This window comes from Tasmannia lanceolata, unplaced genomic scaffold (genome assembly GCF_043159265.1).
Source record: "Tasmannia lanceolata isolate RefF3 unplaced genomic scaffold, GAP_Taslan_0.1 ptg000015l, whole genome shotgun sequence".
Classification (NCBI taxonomy): domain Eukaryota; kingdom Viridiplantae; phylum Streptophyta; class Magnoliopsida; order Canellales; family Winteraceae; genus Tasmannia; species Tasmannia lanceolata.
In genome coordinates, this window is record NW_027518692.1 from 30,067,556 (window position 1) to 30,085,901 (window position 18,346).

At 37.1% G+C, this 18,346-nt stretch overlaps 2 protein-coding genes across 4 annotated transcripts in view; one reads left to right on the plus strand and one right to left on the minus strand.

Annotated features, from left to right (window-relative positions):
* Positions 1-620: 620 nt before the first annotated feature.
* LOC143846263 (hexokinase-1-like) lies at positions 621-14,977 on the plus strand. 2 transcript variants are annotated; one of them, XM_077354696.1, is made up of 9 exons: positions 621-1,326; positions 2,880-3,030; positions 3,111-3,293; positions 9,344-9,418; positions 9,654-9,809; positions 10,198-10,296; positions 10,394-10,524; positions 13,740-13,821; positions 14,086-14,977. In XM_077354696.1, exons 1-9 carry the CDS (start codon positions 1,055-1,057, stop codon positions 14,434-14,436), a joined length of 1,500 nt encoding a protein of 499 aa, XP_077210811.1. In that variant the 5' UTR covers positions 621-1,054; the 3' UTR covers positions 14,437-14,977. The 2 variants fall into 2 exon arrangements, with proteins under 2 accessions (XP_077210811.1, XP_077210812.1); XM_077354697.1 differs by lacking the exon at positions 9,344-9,418.
* LOC143846264 (amino acid permease 8-like) overlaps positions 12,434-18,346 on the minus strand; it is a 31,642-nt gene continuing 25,729 nt past the window's right edge. Inside the window, exons 8-10 of one of the 2 annotated variants that reach the window (XR_013234722.1) lie at positions 17,841-18,034; positions 16,079-17,721; positions 12,434-16,001 (exon numbers count right to left, since the gene is read on the minus strand). The gene's annotated coding sequence lies outside the window, so the exon portion shown is untranslated. Of the gene's footprint in view, positions 17,722-17,840; positions 18,035-18,346 lie in introns of both variants that reach the window. The other variant, XR_013234721.1, reaches the window with a different exon arrangement.

Sequence of the window (18,346 nt, forward strand, 5' to 3'; positions counted from 1 at the left end):
GAGGCATTTGGATCGATGAGATTTTATACGGTGTATTACCCTTAGTCCAGTATTTTAAAAAAGTATTGTACAGCCCACTTCATAGAATGATCCAAACCATTCATTTTTTGGGGCACACCATAATTAGGTTGTGCCCCAAAAACCATTTCCATAGGATGATCATAACCCTATGATCTATAGAGGTTTCAATAATGTGCAGTCCCTCTACAGATCGATCATCCTATGAAAATGATTTGTAGGGCACAACAAATGAACGGTTGGATCGTTCTCTGAAAGTGGGCCATACAGTACCTTTGAAAAAGGGTGATGACAAATTCACACCCACTTTAGGATAATTCGCACCCTTGGAACGTATTTTGACGTCAAAAAGCGTTAAAAGTCTGCCACATTTTGACGATACAAGGGGTGTGAATTATCTTACAGGGGGTGCGAATTTATCGTCTACCTAGAAATAGAGAAGTCAAAGGAAAGGAACCCGTGCATGTGTCCCACGTGTACCTTAAAAACAGAAAAAAGTCAAAAACGAAAGAAGGGTTATTCTTGTAAATTAAAAGAGAAGGCGGGGCATTTGTTGGTCATCGACCTCTTCATAAGAACATGTACGTACCCAGAAAAGAGTTATAAGAAGAAGGAAGGATCCTAAATTTCAGTTCAAATACAGTTGGGATCTTTCTATCCTATCCATATTCTGATTCTACTCCCTTTTCCCCTATGAATAGTCTTTTTTTCCCCTTATTACAATAATTGCTCTACTATTTTTTCCATCTCTGGTTTGAAATGCAGAATCTCTAAGCAATACAATCAATACCTACCTTAAATAACCCTATATGAAGAATGATGCTCAGATCCTTCTAGGGTTTCTCTTCCTCCTCAGTGAATAGAGAAAGCAAAATTCTAGTTTTTTTCTGTTTTTTTTTTTTTTTTTGTCAGACAAGATTCGAATTTAAGAGTGGTAGAATCAGCTATAATTCGGATTAGGGATTTACATCTAGGGTTTGGATAGATCCGAAGAGGAAAAAATAGGGTTTTTTTTTTTTTTTTTTCTGTTGTCAAAATGGGGAAAGTGGCAGTGGGAGCAATGGTGGTCTGTGGGGCCACCGCGTGTGCGGTGGGGGCTTTGATCGTGCGGCACAGGATGCAGAGCTCGAGGAGGTGGGCCCGAGCAATGGGGATATTGAGGGAATTTGAAGAAAATTGTGGGACGCCGATTGGGAAGCTGCTACAGGTGGCGGACGCCATGACTGTGGAGATGAATGCTGGTTTGGCGTCAGAAGGTGGGAGCAAGCTCAAGATGATCATCAGCTTTGTGGATAATCTCCCAACTGGGTATAATGATTTTATCTTCTTTATTTTGTGTATTTTGTGTGTTCCCTAGTTTGATTTGATGTGGTTTTTGGATATGCATTTTGTTTCCTTCTTTTTGAAAATTCTTGTGGATGAAGTTATTCTTTTGGGGTATGATGAATGTTTGATAATATTTCTTCTTTCACTGATGAGATCTCTTTTGTTTTATTTGTCTCTTTTTTATTGGCGGGTTTAGTTATTGTTTTCCTCAGGCCCTTTTTCGTTTCAGATTGTGACAACCGATGGTCAACGAACAGGGCATAAACATAATTTTTGGCCAATAATCAGTTGGGGCCCTCACCATCTGTTGTCACAATCTGAAACGAACAGGGCCTTTCCTCTGTTTTTTTGTTTTTTTGAATGATAATTCCTCTGTTATTTATTCTTTCCTTTAAAAAGCTGATTCCTCATTTTTTTATTGGGTTTGAAGTACTTTGGTTGTTGTTGTTGTGGGTGTGTGTTTCTCACTTTTTTGGTTTCTCTGGATGTGTTTTCTTGTGCTGATTATGAATTTCATCAATTTAGGGTTTTGGGTTTCGGATAGATAATGATTTGGCATGCTGACAGATTAGCCAACTGGTTTTGTGTTGTTTTTATTGAATAGATGACGTTTCTTTTTGTTGGTCCCAGTCATTTGTTTGTTCTTTTTTTGGAAATTATGGTTATGGTCAGTTGCATAATTCTGTTGGGTATGATGGAATGTAGATGGAGAGGTTTATCTATTGCAAAAATTGGTTTTTCCTTTTGTTTGAGAAAATGACAGTTCTTTTGGAAGAATTTAAATTTTGTGAATATGGAAAGGTTACTAGTTTGCTTATATTGTTTGTTGATTTTTGCTGTTCAGTTGAATATGTCAAGGCATAGATAAATGACATAGCACATTAGGGCTGTGACTGTAGATTTGATCTGTTCATTTAATGAAATTTTTTGTGTTTACCGATTACAAGAGAGAAGAGACCCTTGTATATGATTATGAAGCACTTGCTTCAGACTGGCTGTCTTTATAAGATGTGTATATAGGTAGAGATTTCTCGATGATCTTTGGCTAAAACTATAAAAGCCTTGTTATTTTTTAGAGTAAATTTATTAGAAATGATTATGAATAACATTGATTGGTATGCTATAATTTTGCAGAGTTATAGATTCCTTGAGGAGGCACTTTCACAAATACATGTAAAGCTTTAATAATACCAAGATAGTTGTGTAAATTTGGAGAGGATATTCACACTCCTTTCTTTGGTTTTGGCATTCCTTAATGGACTCTAAGCATGGGTTGACTTTAATTTTAACGCTCTATATTTGTCACCTGTCATTTGTTAAAACTTTAAATTCATCAGAGGTCCTTGAATTCTGTAGTTATTCTTTATTCAGAAATTGGTTTCTCCTTGGTGTCTAGGAAGGAGCAATACTTTATGATGAAGAATAGGAGATTACATATTTCTTTCTTCTCTTTTTTTGTTCTGCTTTAAAACTTGTTCCAGAATTGTATGAGACTCACGGGAGACAGATTTCGCTCTTCTATATTTCCATTTCAGGGATGAGAGGGGAGTGTTTTATGCACTGGACCTTGGCGGTACAAACTTCCGTGTGCTGCGTGTACAAATGGGTGGTAAGGAAGGCCGTGTTGTCAAACAAGAGTTTGTAGAGGTGTCCATTCCTCCCCATTTGATGGTTGGAACTTCAGACGTGCGTTCCAAGAACCTTCAATCTTATTTCAAATTCATACAATGTCTCTTAAAATGCTTAAAATTGATTTATGATTTCAGGCACTATTTGATTTCATTGCTGCTGAATTAGCAAAATTTGTCGCAACAGAGAGTGGGGAGTATCATCTTCCTGTCGGCAGGCAAAGGGAACTTGGTTTCACATTTTCATTCCCAGTGAGGCAAACCTCAATTTCTTCTGGCACTCTTATTAAGTGGACGAAAGGCTTCTCCATTGAGGATGCGGTTAATCTAACTACCCTGACACTGTTTCCTTTCTTTGTTTGTGCATAATCTCTTTTGTATGGATATTATATCTAGCATGTTCTCTAGTGTTGCATGGAAGTGAACCCTATGATACCCGTATATGGCATACGGACATGGACATGAGAATGGAGATACAACCCAACATTTTCTAAAATGTAGGACAAAGATGCATATATGAGTATCCTATGCCATGAGATAAGACACTTGACATGTATAAATAAAATATTATAAAACTTAACTAGATTTAGGAATCAATGATAAATATGAAATAACATTTGTAAGATGCATTTAAAAATAATTATTGCAAATATAAGACGCTAACAAGCAAAAATATAATATTTAAAATTCGAATTAAGAAGCATATGTTTGAAACATGACAATTATTTGACCAACAGAAGTATCTGCGTATTGTGTCATGTCAGTCACAATACGTTGGATCTTTAGAAGTATTCAATTATCACAATATGAACCTAATATACCATCATCTTATTTCCTTTTCATCAAACTTTCTCTTGCTTAGAGTAATATTTCAGAAATTGGTTTACCTTATCTATTGACTATTATCATGCATGAAAAAATGCTCTATATATTGTAGCCTTTTGTTAAAGATTATATTGTAGCTTCCTATCTCTATTATCCACAATTTTGAAAGAGAAGGTTGAAGTAGGGCTATAGAATATTCATTTACACTTTAGCAACTCTCATGTTCTCTTCTGTTATGAACAAACTACTTGGTAATTTTAGTCCAGGGTCAGTGTGATGGCAACCCAATGCCAGCATGTCATACGAGAGAAAGCAACAACTCAATACTTAAAATGGCTTCCTTTCCAACCCGCTATGGACACATACCTTGTCTACAAGCAGACTCCAATGGGAGAGTAGATATTTACAAGTATCTTATCATTTAGAGCCTCCTAATGAAAATGAATTTACAAGTATCTTATCATTTAGAGCCTTCTAATGACAGTGAATGATGCTTATCGTGGCAGGCATGCTCCATGCTGGTCTCTTAGCATATATGAAGGATTAGGAGAATGCTGTGTTACTAGGTGTGGTGGGGCTCAGGACTGAGCACACTTCCATTAATTAATAAATCAACATCTTTAGGGTTTTCATAACTTGTGTATAGCATTTTACCAACATGAGGGTTTTTATGGATGTGATCACAAATGAAAGGGAACATGAATAGTGGTTTTTACTTTTTTAATCTTATTTTTTCGTGTTACTACACGTGCAAAGATGAGTATGATGTTTATCTTTACCAGGTGAAAGCATGGTTTCAAATTTCCCCAAAATGACAGAAATGTTTCCATTTCCAACCCCACCGATACGAAATCTGCATGATTTCCTTTTACGTCATAAATTCTTACCGAAATTCCTGAAATTCAATCGAAATTGCCGAAATTCTCAAAATTCAACCAAAATGGTCGGAACGATAAAAAATGGAAAGATGTTATTATTTGCATTTCATTTTAATAATGTAGAGAATAACATTTGGTAGGCAACATCGTTGAATTGCACAACGAAGTAACCGTATCTTATGCATGGGATGTCATTCGGCATAAGCACAATAATACCTCGTTAAGTCTATGTGGTATTGACATAGAGTTGGGGTCCTTAGAGGGGAGACTAGTCATTGTACTTTCTTGTACTTAATTACATTGTACTTCTTTATTGACTTTACTATTCTATACATGCACGACAACACATGTCACTAGGGGATGGTTTTGCTGCTTATGTGATGGTTTCTAAGTATGTATTTGTGCTTATTCTAGCATTTCCCAAAGTTTTATCGTAAAATTTCATCATTTGCTTATGTTCCATACGTTTCCGTGATTTACAAGATTTCCACCGAAACCGAAATGTTTCCGTTTCTGTGCCAACCGAAACCGAAATTTAAAACCTTGGGTAAAAGTTGGCCAAAGGAGCTTATGGAGGATGATTGGATGCATTCCTAATCATCTCCAAATGATCTCTTAAGGATATCAAACAAAATGAAGGATGTCATAGAGAAGTGAAATCATGTCTATGGGAAAGTATATGCTTTTGCTTCCAAACATGTCTATGCTTTTGCTTCCATAGCTGGCTATTACCTTGCAAACATAGTTTTAAACATTGATTGACACACGTCGATTCCAGTGATTTTCGATGCGAAATCCATGAGAAGTGAAATCATTACGAGATGTCGACTGAATATTTGGCTAACATTGATGTGTTTTGGTGTCGTTTCAGTTACGTCGACCGAAAGGTTCCCATCGTAGTATATAAGTTACCTGATTCTGACCATTCGAAAAACAAAAAAAGTTACCTGACTCTGGTCGAAGTGGCCAAAGTCAAATTGAAGTTGAGAATCTTTTCTTTTTTTTTTGAAGATTTTCATTGTGAGTCCTTAAGTTTTTTTTAAAATAAATCATGTATAATTGTGCAAACGTATCAACAAAAACATGTGTTAATTTACCAACTTCTCCAAAAGCTTAAGTTGTTGGAGCAAGGCATTATTTATCTTTTATACTTTAACACTCCCCCGCACGTGTGGCCCACTTGGCAAACACGTGGCACATGTGGTCCCACTTTGGGCCGACCATCGCATGTGGATTTTTGCTATCCGGGAGGTTTGAACTCGAGACCTTTGGCTCTGATACCATGTTAACTTACCAACTTCTCCAAAAGCTTAAGCTGTTGGAGAAAGGCATTATTTATCTTTTATACTTTAACATGTGCTGGCACATTTGCATATTGATTTAAGATTTGAAAATTAGGGTTTGAATTTTGCACATTTGCATATTGATTTAAGATTTGAAAAATAGGGTGTGAATTTCCCGGGGTTTGAAAACGTTGGAAACACTTTTTGTTTTTTGAAAAAAAGTGTGGTTCATTCATGTTTTCCACTAAATATTTAATATCGATCGATAGATTGCTGGAGTCCCATTATTTTCTTCCTTTCAAAATTATATTTCTTAATTATAAAATGCTTTAAAATAGGGAAAATAGTTACATATTATGAACATTTGATAAAAGCCATTCAAAAATACACAAAATCTAAGTTTTTTATATAGAAAGAGTGGTTTCTTGATCGGCATTTCGCTATGATTTCACAATTTTCTTCCAAATATGTAATTTTTATTTAAATTTTATATTAAAAAAAATAGAAATTACTAAATAATTGTTAAAATTCATACAAATATAATGAACAAGGCAATTGTAAAGGATATAAAAAGCATAATGGATGATGTTGTTTTCTTATTGTTGGAAGTGTATTTTAGTCTTTGTTATTGTACAAACCTAGTAATATATATATATATATATATATATATATATATAGAGAGAGAGAGAGAGAGAGAGAGGAAAGTGTTCCTAATGAATGCTTTGGATCACCTCAAAAATGTGGGGCCACATGAGTTTTTGAGCTAGCTCAGATAAGCTTATCTGAGCTCTAGCTCAGGAATGCTTTCCTCATATATATATATATATATAGAGGGAGAGACAGAGAGGGAGAATAGTGTTTCTGAGCTAGTGCTCAGATAGCTTATCCGAGCTCAAGGGTTAAAAACTCATGTGGGCCCATGTTTTTGGGGGATCCAAAGCATTCATTCAAAAAGCCCCTATCATGGATAGGTGTGTACCAAAACTCAAGTCCATAGGATCATCCTAACCCTTCCATTTGTGGAGGGAAAAATGGACAGATATTGTTTCTCCACAAATATGCCCATTTTCCCTCCACAAATGGAAGGGATAGGATGATCCAATGGAGCTGATTTTTTGTAGACACCCAATCCATGATAGGGGCTTCCAAATGAATGCTTTGGATCCCCCAACAATATTGGCCCACGCTTGTTTCTGAGCTCGAGCTCAGATAAGCTTATCCGAGCTCTAGCTCAGAAACACTATTCTCTCTCTATCTCTCTCTCTCTCTCTCTCTCTCTCTCTCTCTCTCTCTACATATATATATATATATATATATATATATATATGAGAGAACATTTCCTACACACTTGTGTAGGTAAGTTACCTACACACTACCTTAAAATGTTATATATATATATATATATATATATATATATATATATATATATATATATATCTGAGAGAACATTTCCTACACACTTGTGTAGGTAAGTTACCTACACACTACCTTAAAATGTAGTGGGGGCCCACATTGTTTGGGTGATCCAAATAATTCATTTGAATGGTCCTCACATAGATAGGCTGTCCACAAAAAATCAGATCTGATCCATAGGATCATCCCAACCCTACGATTTGTGGAGGTAAAATGGACGTGTATAAACCTTCACAAATTAGTCCATTTTTTGCCTCCCTAGTTTGAATGGTTAGGATGATCCTATGGATCTGATTTTTTGTGGACACCCTATCTATGTGAGGACCATTCAAATGAATTGTTTGGATCACCCAAACAATGTGGGCCCCCACTGTATTTTAAGGTAGTGTGTAGGTAACTTACCTACACAAGTGTGTAGGAAATGTTCTCTCTCTCTCTCTCTCTCTCTCTCTCTCTATATATATATATATATATGAGAAAAGTGTTTCTAAGCACGTGCGTAGGGAGCTTCCTAAGCACAAGTGGCTTAAAAAGCCACCGATTGGTCACTTTTTGTGGACCCCGCAGAGGTGGACCTGCCATACGAACCAATCGGTGGCTTTTTAAGCCACTTGTGCTTAGAAACACCTCTCTCTCTCTCTCTCTCTCTCTCTCTCTATATATATATATATATATATATATATATATATATATATATGAGGAAAGTGTTGGTGAGCTTAAGCGCCCCAATCACATGGGTCCCACATTTTCTGTGGTGATCCAAACCATTCATTTGCAAGGCCCTATCATAGATAGGGTCTGTACCAAAAATCGGCTCTATAGAATCATCCTAACCCCTCCATTTGTGGAGGACAAAAATGGGCAGATTTGTGGACAAATAATGTTTGTCCATTTTGATTTTGTCCTCCACAAATGGATGGCTTAGGATGATCCTATGGAGCTGTTTTTTGGTACACACCCCATCTATGTAAGGGCCTTTCAAATGAATGCTTTGGATCATCCTAACAAAGTAGGCCCCGATGTGATTGGGCGCTTAAGCTCACCAACATTTTCCTCTATATATATATGAGAGAACATTTCCTACACACTTGTGTAGGTAAGTTACCTACACACTAGCTTAAAATACAGTGGGGGCCCACATTGTTTGGGTGATCCAAACAATTCATTTGAATGGTCCTCACATAGATAGGGTGTCCACAAAAAATCAGATCCATAGGATCATCCCAACCCTACGATTTGTGGAGGTAAAATGGACGTGTATAAACCTTCACAAATTAGTCCATTTTTTGCCTTCATAGTTTGAATGGTTAGGATGATCCTATGGATCTGATTTTTTGTGGACACCCTATCTATGTGAGGATCATTCAAATGAATGGTTTGGATCACCCAAACAATGTGGGCCCCCACTGTATTTTAAGCTAGTGTGTAGGGAACTTACCTTACCTACACAAGTGTGTAGGAAATGCTCTCTCTCTCTCTCTCTCTCTCTCTCTCTCTCTCTCTATATATATATATATATATATATATATATATATATATATATATATATATATATATATATATATATATGTGTGTGTGTGTGTGTGTGTGTGTGTGTGAGGTTGTTGTTCCTGCACAAGTGTGCAGGTAAGCTTACATGCACACGAGTGCAGAAAGTCAGAAACAGCGTGGGGGCCCATATTTTTTGGGGGATCAAAACCATTCATTTGGAAGGCCCTTCCATGGATAGGGTGTGGCCCAAAAATCAGCCCCATTGGATCGTCCTATCCCACAAATGGTAGGGTTAGGATGATCTGAGGAGGCTGACCAGTTAGAGACTATTATATTAGTTGTTAATAACATATTCAAATGTAGACCAATGCAGCATGCGTAGATGGGCTAATTTTTTTGGTTCTCTAACTTTAGTTTGCTATTGTGGTAAATCCTGGACCCTTGAATGTTCCGGATAACTTTATGGATTTATTGAAATTAGGTGGGGCAAGATGTGGTATCTGAATTGACGAAGGCCATGGAAAGACAAGGTCTCGATATGCGTGTTTCAGCACTTGTAAGTTTCCCTTATGTACTTCCTGTCTACATCTCTGCTCGGGACCTAAACATTCTTTGTTTTCTTGATATTAATTTACAGGGAAGAGCTATTGGTCTGTCCCAGGATTTTCTCTTTCTTCTTTCGAATGTTGACTTATTTAGAAACTTTTGGTTCTCATGCTTTACTCAAGTTTGACACCAGCCATTCGAGTTATACCTATATAAGTATATAAGTAGTGGCACCTTGAATGCAGGTCAATGATACAATTGGAACACTAGCTGGAGGTAGATATGGAAATAAAGATGTTGTTGTCGCCGTAATCTTGGGAACCGGATCAAATGCCGCATATGTAGAGCGCGCAGGTGCAATTCCGAAGTGGCACGGTCTTCTACCTATAACGGGCGAGATGGTTAGTGGCCTTCTGGGGCACTTCTTTTTTCTAATTATAATCTAAATGCTTCTTTTTTCAAGTAAACAAATTTATAACAAATTCCAGTAGGCTTAGAAATATAAGGCATGCACATTTGGAGACAAAAGCATGGTTTTAAATTTCAGCCGAAATACCAAAATTTCGAATTTCAGTTAAGACTGAAACCGAAATTTTGGTAAGTTCAGCCGAAATATCTGCACTTTAATGAAATGTGCTTTTTCTAATATAATTTTGGCCGAAATTTCGGTTTCGGCTATGTCCGAAACCGACCGAAACCGAAATTCAAAACCATGGACAAAAGTGCAATCAGAAAAAAACTATTCTATTTCTTTCTTACAAATGACGATATATCCTTGTCGTATTGTAGGTTATCAATATGGAGTGGGGGAACTTCAGGTCATCTCATATCCCAGTGACAGACTATGATCATGCATTAGACATTGAGAGTTTGAATCCGGGGGAACAGGTAGTTGAAATTACCTGTTATTCTCTAAATTCTTTTCGCAATTTTTTTCATATTAAGATGGATTTTAGATAGCAAGTAATATTTTTCATCTCGACAGATTTTTGAGAAGATAATTTCGGGAATGTATTTGGGGGACATTGTACGCAGAGTCTTGCGTAGGATGGCTGAAGAAGCTGCATTCTTCGGTGATACTGTTCCACCACATCTTAATATTCCTTTCATATTGCAGTACGTGCATCATATTTTGATTAAACCTGGAATGTGGTTCTATCCCTTTCGATGAGTGCTCATCAGTTTTCCTATATTTCAATATGGTTTCTTCCTCAAATGGAACCTATTTGAAAAGCTGATGCACAAGAAGATTATGCCTTGTTTCTTGCACATGACTTTGAAAATTTGTACCAATGTCTTAAATCAACTTATATATAATATTATATTGAACTGACTCAAGTTACTTTGATATTACAACTTTTTTATTCTCCTTTCATTCAAATAAATGAAAATGGTGTGTGTGTGTGTGTGTGTATTGCTCAAGAAGAAGAAATAGATTGGTGCTGCATAAATATAATAGCAATTGTATGTTTCAATCCAAAATTCAAACCCAAAACAAAATGAAGCACCCACCTCTATAAAAGACAAGGAAGGGGAGATATGTTACTCCCTTGAAAGAGAAAATAACTGAGGAAAGAGTGAAATTCTATGCACAAACTTTAATTTGCAATGTTTACAAAACCAGTTGAAAGACCCTTACATAGATCATATACTTAACCTTTAAGGACTGCAAAGCCTTCCCAAAGTGGAGAATTAATCTCGGACACTCACTTTCAAATAGATCCAAAAGACTTCTATTTAAACCCAGTTTCTATTCACACCATAGTTGTGAATTTCGTTTCGTTTCGGCCATTCGTTCGGAAAACCAGAATTTCGTCCGGCATTCGCCCTGTTTTGGTCGAAACATAGGATTTGTCTCTATTCCCCGATCAATGGCGGAGTGCATCAGAGGGAAGAATTTCTTAGATGCCAGACAATAAAAAAACATAAAAAGCTCATTTTGTCCCAAACAGGGCAGTGTTTCGTCCCTTTTCGTTCGGAATTTTGTTCTGTTCCTCTCTTCCTCTTGCCTCTTCTTAGTTCTATGACGAACAACAGCGTATTTACGTGCAAAGTCATTTAAGTAATACTTAAGATTTAGATGTAAATAGGAGAATATCCCCCATTTGGATTTATTAAAAACAGTTTCAAGTACCAATTCTAAAACGATAAAAAGTCAACTTTCCAGTCCTATTACAAAATCTGACCAATTTCGATCATTTCAGGCCATGTCGAAATCTTAATTTTCAAACGATGTGGTATGTTGCCAATTTTAAAAATTCATAAATTCTACCATGCCCAAACATTATTAAATCCCGAAAGTTTAGTTAAAAAATCTCATAATTTGGTCTCCAAATTTTTTTCATCTAGTCTCCAGTCGTAGCATCTTTTCCGAAACTAAACACCTGAAATGACAAAACGTTCCATTCCACTAACTAAAACGAAATGGTGAAAGAAACGGAATCAACAGCTAAGATTCACACTTAAGGATAGTAACTTGAAGCCTAAAATCAGTCACTAAATAAATTAAACAGAGGCTTTCTAAAACCCACAAAAACGTATCCAAAAATTCAAATAATGATTACAGATATGTGTGTATCAGAATGATGTCACATTATCATAACAGCAACAAGCCAACAAGGGTCATGTTCAACCCGTTTTCTTTTCTTAATTCTTCACTAAGGCTTCCCCTCCTTGAGTATCAGGTTGGACTGTATCAATCCCCCTCAATTTATGTTTGGAAGATAGTTTTATCCAGCTTGTGCAACTCATCTTTGCCAATGCACATGCTCTCGATTGGTTCTTTATCTTTTCATCTGATGAGAAATTGATTCGTAGTTCATCCTCGTGTTCCCATGGTTTTGAGTGTCAAGGATACTTTCAAATTAATTTTTTTGAGAGTTACTGTATTACTTCTTCAATCTTTGTTGGTTTTTCTTCTTTAGCATATCCAACATAATCATGTAGATCAGATATATTAACAATATGGCTAATCTGAGGTAAGGCAATTTAAGAGGGGGGTGAATTGGATCTTTTGAAAACTTGGTCAATTTAAGAACTATTTGCAATTAAGAACCAAGTACAAAGCCATCGTAGAGAACTAGAAGATAAATTTAGTGCACAAGAAAGATAAAGAGAGAGTAAGAGTGCACCAAGATTTATAGTGGTTCGGCCAAATCCTTGCATACGTCCACTGTTTCGATGATGTCCCCTCCTTGAGGCCTCTCTAACCCAATCCCCTTACGGCTGGAGATTAAACCGTTTATAACGAAGGTTGATTCGGTGCCTTCCCACCCAACTTCCGAAGCTTTATCCCAACCTTCAACTCCGAAGGTTGATGCTTTGCCTTCTCGCTAATCCGAAGGTTGATGCGGTGCTTTCTCACCAAATACAATAAGATAGAAACAAAAACCTTCTCACAAGTTTGATTTACAAATGGACTTTCTCACAAAATAACTCAGAAGACGATTTACGAAGGATTCCCAGCTAATCCCTCAAGATCTTGCAAATTATGGCACAAGGTTGTTCTAACACGTAGAATATTGATCAGATTCAAGCCAAAGTGTCAATTCTTTATGTCTAGGGACCCCAAGGGTTTGTAGAGGTTGGAAGAGAAATAGCCTTTACAGCACCTCAAACTGTCAGAACGGATGAACCACGGTCGACCGTTGAACTAGCCTTTGGAGAGAAACCATTACAGGTTTTCTCAAGGACTCCATTGCTAAAATGGGATGAAAGAGTGCCCAGGTTTTCTCAGGGGTGCCCTTGCAAAAATGGGATGAAAGAGTGCCCCTATTGATTGCATGTCAGCAATTTGCATTACTGTTCTTTGACTTTTCATCCCATTTAATGCACTTTGGTGATGTACAACCAATTGGCTCGCCCTTTCATCCTTTTTTGCAAGGGCGCTCTTCAGTTTAGAACTCGTGTGTGTGTGTGGCGCCCTTGCCAAAATTGTCTGAAAGGGTGCCCCCATTGGCTGCACTTCACCATCGTGCATTTATGATGGCTGCAAGTTAAATAGTATTAAAAGCACTTCGGAGACTTGTAGCCCATTGCCAAGCTATTTATTAGTTATGATATATTTAAGTAGAGCAGTTTTATGACATCTAGGGTATCAATTTTTTTCCCTTTCTTCTGTCTGTCTCTGTTTCTTTAGTTTGCCTTCTGGGATTGGCGTTTTCCAAAAAAAAAAAAAAATTGTCTCTACATATTTTTTGTTTCATGATTTGCAAACCTTTTATTTTTTAATGGGATATGGTACACTTGCATAAGATTCACGAATTACATTTAAACTTCATAATGAAATCTAGAAATCCAGACTGACCAATTTTGGGTTGTGGAATATGCAGGACTCCTGACATGTCAGCCATGCACCATGACTCATCCCCTGATCTCAGAGTAGTCGCGAGCAAATTGAAAGATGTCTTGGGGGTATGTTTTGTCTGAACAACCCATGTTTTATCCTAGAACTACATCAGTATTCCCATATTTTGTTGATAAACTGCTTACTTTGAGAAAAAACATCCACACTATCATTTTATAAAATAACTCAGTACAATTTGGTTGGTTTCCTTATTCCTCTCATTTTGTTTGCTTTCCTCCTTATTTTAGATTGCCATCCGCTAAAATAACTCAAACCGATTTGTTTGATTCCCTTATTCGTCTCTGTTTTGTTTGCTATTTTCCTTACTTTAGATTCCAAATACCTCCCTGAAAATGCGAAAAGTGGTGGTTGAACTCTGCAACATTGTTGCTGTACGTGGAGCCCGTCTAGCTGCAGCTGGTATCTTGGGCATCCTGAAGAAATTGGGAAGAGATGCCATCAGGGCCGGCAAGGAGGATGAGAAGACAGTTATAGCGATGGACGGCGGACTATACGAGCACTACACTGAATTCAGCAAATGTTTGGATAGTACACTCAGAGAGTTGCTTGGGGAAGAGATCTCAAAGACAGTTGACATCATCCATGCCAATGATGGGTCCGGCATTGGCGCCGCCCTCCTTGCGGCTTCTCACTCCCAGTACATCGAACTCATGGAGTTCTGAGAGAGGCCATGGTATGGAGCTGGTGACTACTTCAAAGAGAAATAAAAAAGAAAAAGAAGAATTCTTCATTTTTCATCATTTCAAGGTTTTTTTTGGGCGGAGATCTATTCCAGTGAATCCATAATTTATGCTCATGAGACGTATATTAATTAGAGGTCTGGTGTAGAAGTGTATAAATTGTAGGACCCTGGAAGTGACCAACGGTGTTCCCACTCCGCCTGCCATTTTTTCGTGGACTTCCTCCAGGTAAAGATGGTTTTTAAGTGTAGTTAGGAGATTTTACAGTTGGTGCATTTCCCTCCCTGTCTGTCTCTGGATAATAAAAGAGGAAAGCGTATACACTGTTTATGTTCTAGTTGTGTCTCTTGGTTTATTTCATCCAAAGTAATAAATGCAGGTTACTCTCTCTCTCTCTCTCTCTCTCTCCTTTATTTATGTGCTGAACTGCTCATGTGAAGATAAACAGATGTAGCCCTTAATTGGAGACATTGTTTAGAGAAATGTGTGTGCAATGAAATGTAGAATGGTAGCATCTGAGATCTGATCATGTCCCTTACTTTAATTGTGCACAAGACAAGATTCAATCTGATCTGTTGGAGTGTGTTTACATCAGGAATTAGGAAGAAGTGAGACTGCAACTTGGAAAACTCACAGGTGATTTATGAGCTTTTGTGTCTTACAAAATCAGTGGTCCCAGGAGGCATTCAGCGCTCCTCTTCTCTGTGAATCTTCTCTTCCAAGTTTGTGTGCCTCTGGTGATGAAATGACATCTAGAATGCTGTTAGTCTTGCCCATACAAAGGGCGCCTATGCAGTGGCCTCCCCGGCCCTGGCTGAGATTAGTCTAACTGAAAAACTGTTTTTTTTTTAATCTTAGCCTCTGCACTTAGTCGCAGAGGAGGTTAAATACACTAAAAAAACATTAGTTGTAATCTATTTAATTTCCCTCTGTATTGTTAAATCTATAAATATATGCCTTTCCTGTCCCACGACAGGGGTACTAAAATAAATTAAATTTTATTACCAAGCAAATCCAAATTAGAAACTCAAACAAAGGAAAATATAAACAAAAATGGTACAATCTTAATCTTGAGCTTTTGGCACCCATAATAAAAACGAACAAAAAAAAATAACAAAAAAATTTACAAAGTAAATGGGAATAATTACAGAGTAGATAGGCGTTCTTCCTGGAAATGGTTGTGATTCTTGATGCCAATGTCTTTCCATACAAGACTACCCTGAAATTTAATGCATCTTGGCCTGCCTGATCATCTTGGAACAACCTCACCAATATTTCACATAATTTAATCTTGAGTATTTCTAGCTTTTCTAAGTGTATACCCGAAGAGAATTAGTGTACAAATCTCGGATGAGACTCTAAATAGATGCAATTTAAGCGTGTAAAGCATTTTTTTACCAACTATTCCCCCACACATGGTAGAAAGACTGGTAAGATGGAACATTGATAGCTTCTCTAAGCACTCCATCGCATTAATGTGTGCTCTTTGCCCCACAGTCAAGCTTTCCATTCTATGACATTTCTCAATAAGATCTCTTATTTTGACACTGAAATCCGATAGTGTTATAATGAATTGAAGTTGAAGAAGCAGAATATTTGGTTTTAATCTGGGTATAAATCTCACCATAGTAAAATTGATTTCTTTCGAAAGGGTCGTCTTTGGCTTTACCTCGTCCTTCACAGCTGCCCACATAGAAATGAAATTCTTGGAAGTATCTTTTCCACAAGGGAGAGTGTGAATCCAATGTTCAAAAAAAATATTTGGATTGGTTACAAAGATACAGTATCCAATGCGACTGTAACATTGACTTTCTGTTGGAAAATCAAAAGCAACATTGGTCCCAGTTCAACTCTTTAGTAAATGATGCATCCGATGTCAAATACCATTTATTTGGTATTTTGTATCTTGCAAGTATTGACGGATTAGACGAATGAGGTGGTAGCGATCTAGGCACATAATTTCTTCCAAAGGCCTACCTCTTAGAGAGAGAGAGATGGGTAATATAATCTACATTTATTATATTAATTTCGAGATGACGAATGTTAGACATGTATTCGAAGGATGTCTTTGGAATCAAATGTTTTATCAAAGTTTCTTGAAGCACGAGTCTCCAATTTTGTAAGAGATTGTATTAGGCGTAGGGAAAGTGTGTGCATACGAAGGTTGTGCAGGCATGATGGTATTGAGGATAACGATGAGATGTGGGTATGGGAGAGGTAAAGGACTTGAGGCCATCCATGTGCTCAAAAAATGAATCACGGATTTCCTGCAACGGATTGTTTTCAAGCAATAAAGTGGTGAGCGTTGGTCCCAATTCACACACACAAACACCGTCTCTCTCTCTCTCTCTCTCTCTCTCTCTCTCTCTCACACACACACACACACACACACACTCGCTCACTCGCTCACTCATGCACATACAGACAAACTCAACCAAACTCTGTGAAAGATCAAATAACCAAGATGGAGAAAGAAAAACACCCGAAAACAACTCAAATCTCTATATGATCTTCAAATCAGGCTTCACTATATAAACTCAATAGTGATGTCACTATATAATCTCTCAATTTTAGTGCTCAGGACCAACACTCGCCACTTTATTGCTTGATCACAATCCATTGCGAGAAATCCTTGAATCCTTTTTTTGACCACATGGATGGCCTTCGAGTCCTTAACCTCTCCTATACACACATCTCATCTTTGCCCTCATCATTGTCATGTCCGCACAATCTCCATATACTTTCATTGGAAAATTGTCCCTACTTGCACACTATTTCCCTACCTCTAATACAATCTCTTACAAATTAGGAGACTCATACTTCAAGGAACTCCAATAAAAAATTTGATTCCAAAGACATCCTTCGAATACTTGTTTAACCTTCGTCATCTCAAAATTAATATAATAAATGCATATTATACTACCCAACTCTCTCTAAGAGTTTTTAGATCCTTGGAAGAAATTATAGGCATCAATGAACTTAAAAATCTTGAGATGCTTGATCTTTGAGGTACCAAAATTAGATTGCTACCCTATGAATTAGAAGACTTCACTCGATTAACACATCTATACTTGCTAGACACAAAATACTTAGTAAATTCTAAATGGCATCAGATTCATCATCTACTGAAAGAGTTTAGTTGGAACCAATGTTGCTTTGATTTTCCCACATAATGTCATGTAAAGTTAGCAATGGATATTGCATCGCTGTAACCGATGCAAATCAATTTAACCCTGCTGACTTCCTCCCTGCGCCTTTTTGTCCACGCTGTTCTCGTAAAAACAATTTAATCAAGTGACTATCAGTATATAGGGCTTTTAAATGTTACGAAAATATCCCTCATAAATAGACACAGATGAACACAAATTAGAAGGGTATTTTTGTACCTTGACAAACTTCATTCGGATCTAGGACCCTCTAATGGATTTTGTCGCTATGTCTGGATCACACAATCTGAAATAATTTCTGAACTTAAGACATGGATCCAATGAACACATTTGGATATAGCTACCGTACCCAAATCCTGTCCAATAGCATTCGGATCCTTTGGATACATCGGGCTATCTGGGTCCATTGACGCCTGATTGAGAGTATAATTTAGAGCAATGAGGAACAATGTAATTGACAAAAAACCGAGGAAGGTAAAGAGTCAAATTATGAAAGATGATAACTCAAGGGGCAAAAAAGGGAAATGATATCAGCACAACCATGCTTTAATAATTGCACAAACGCAGCTTGTCTTTTCCTTTTAATTGGTTTGTAAGCGCTTTTTGGGAATTCTAATAAGCCTCGACTGCTCTTTAAATAATTAAAGACAAGATGGGTAAGTGCTATTATCAAAACATTGTTGTGCAGATATCATTTCACAAATCATAAGAAATTGTAGTTAATT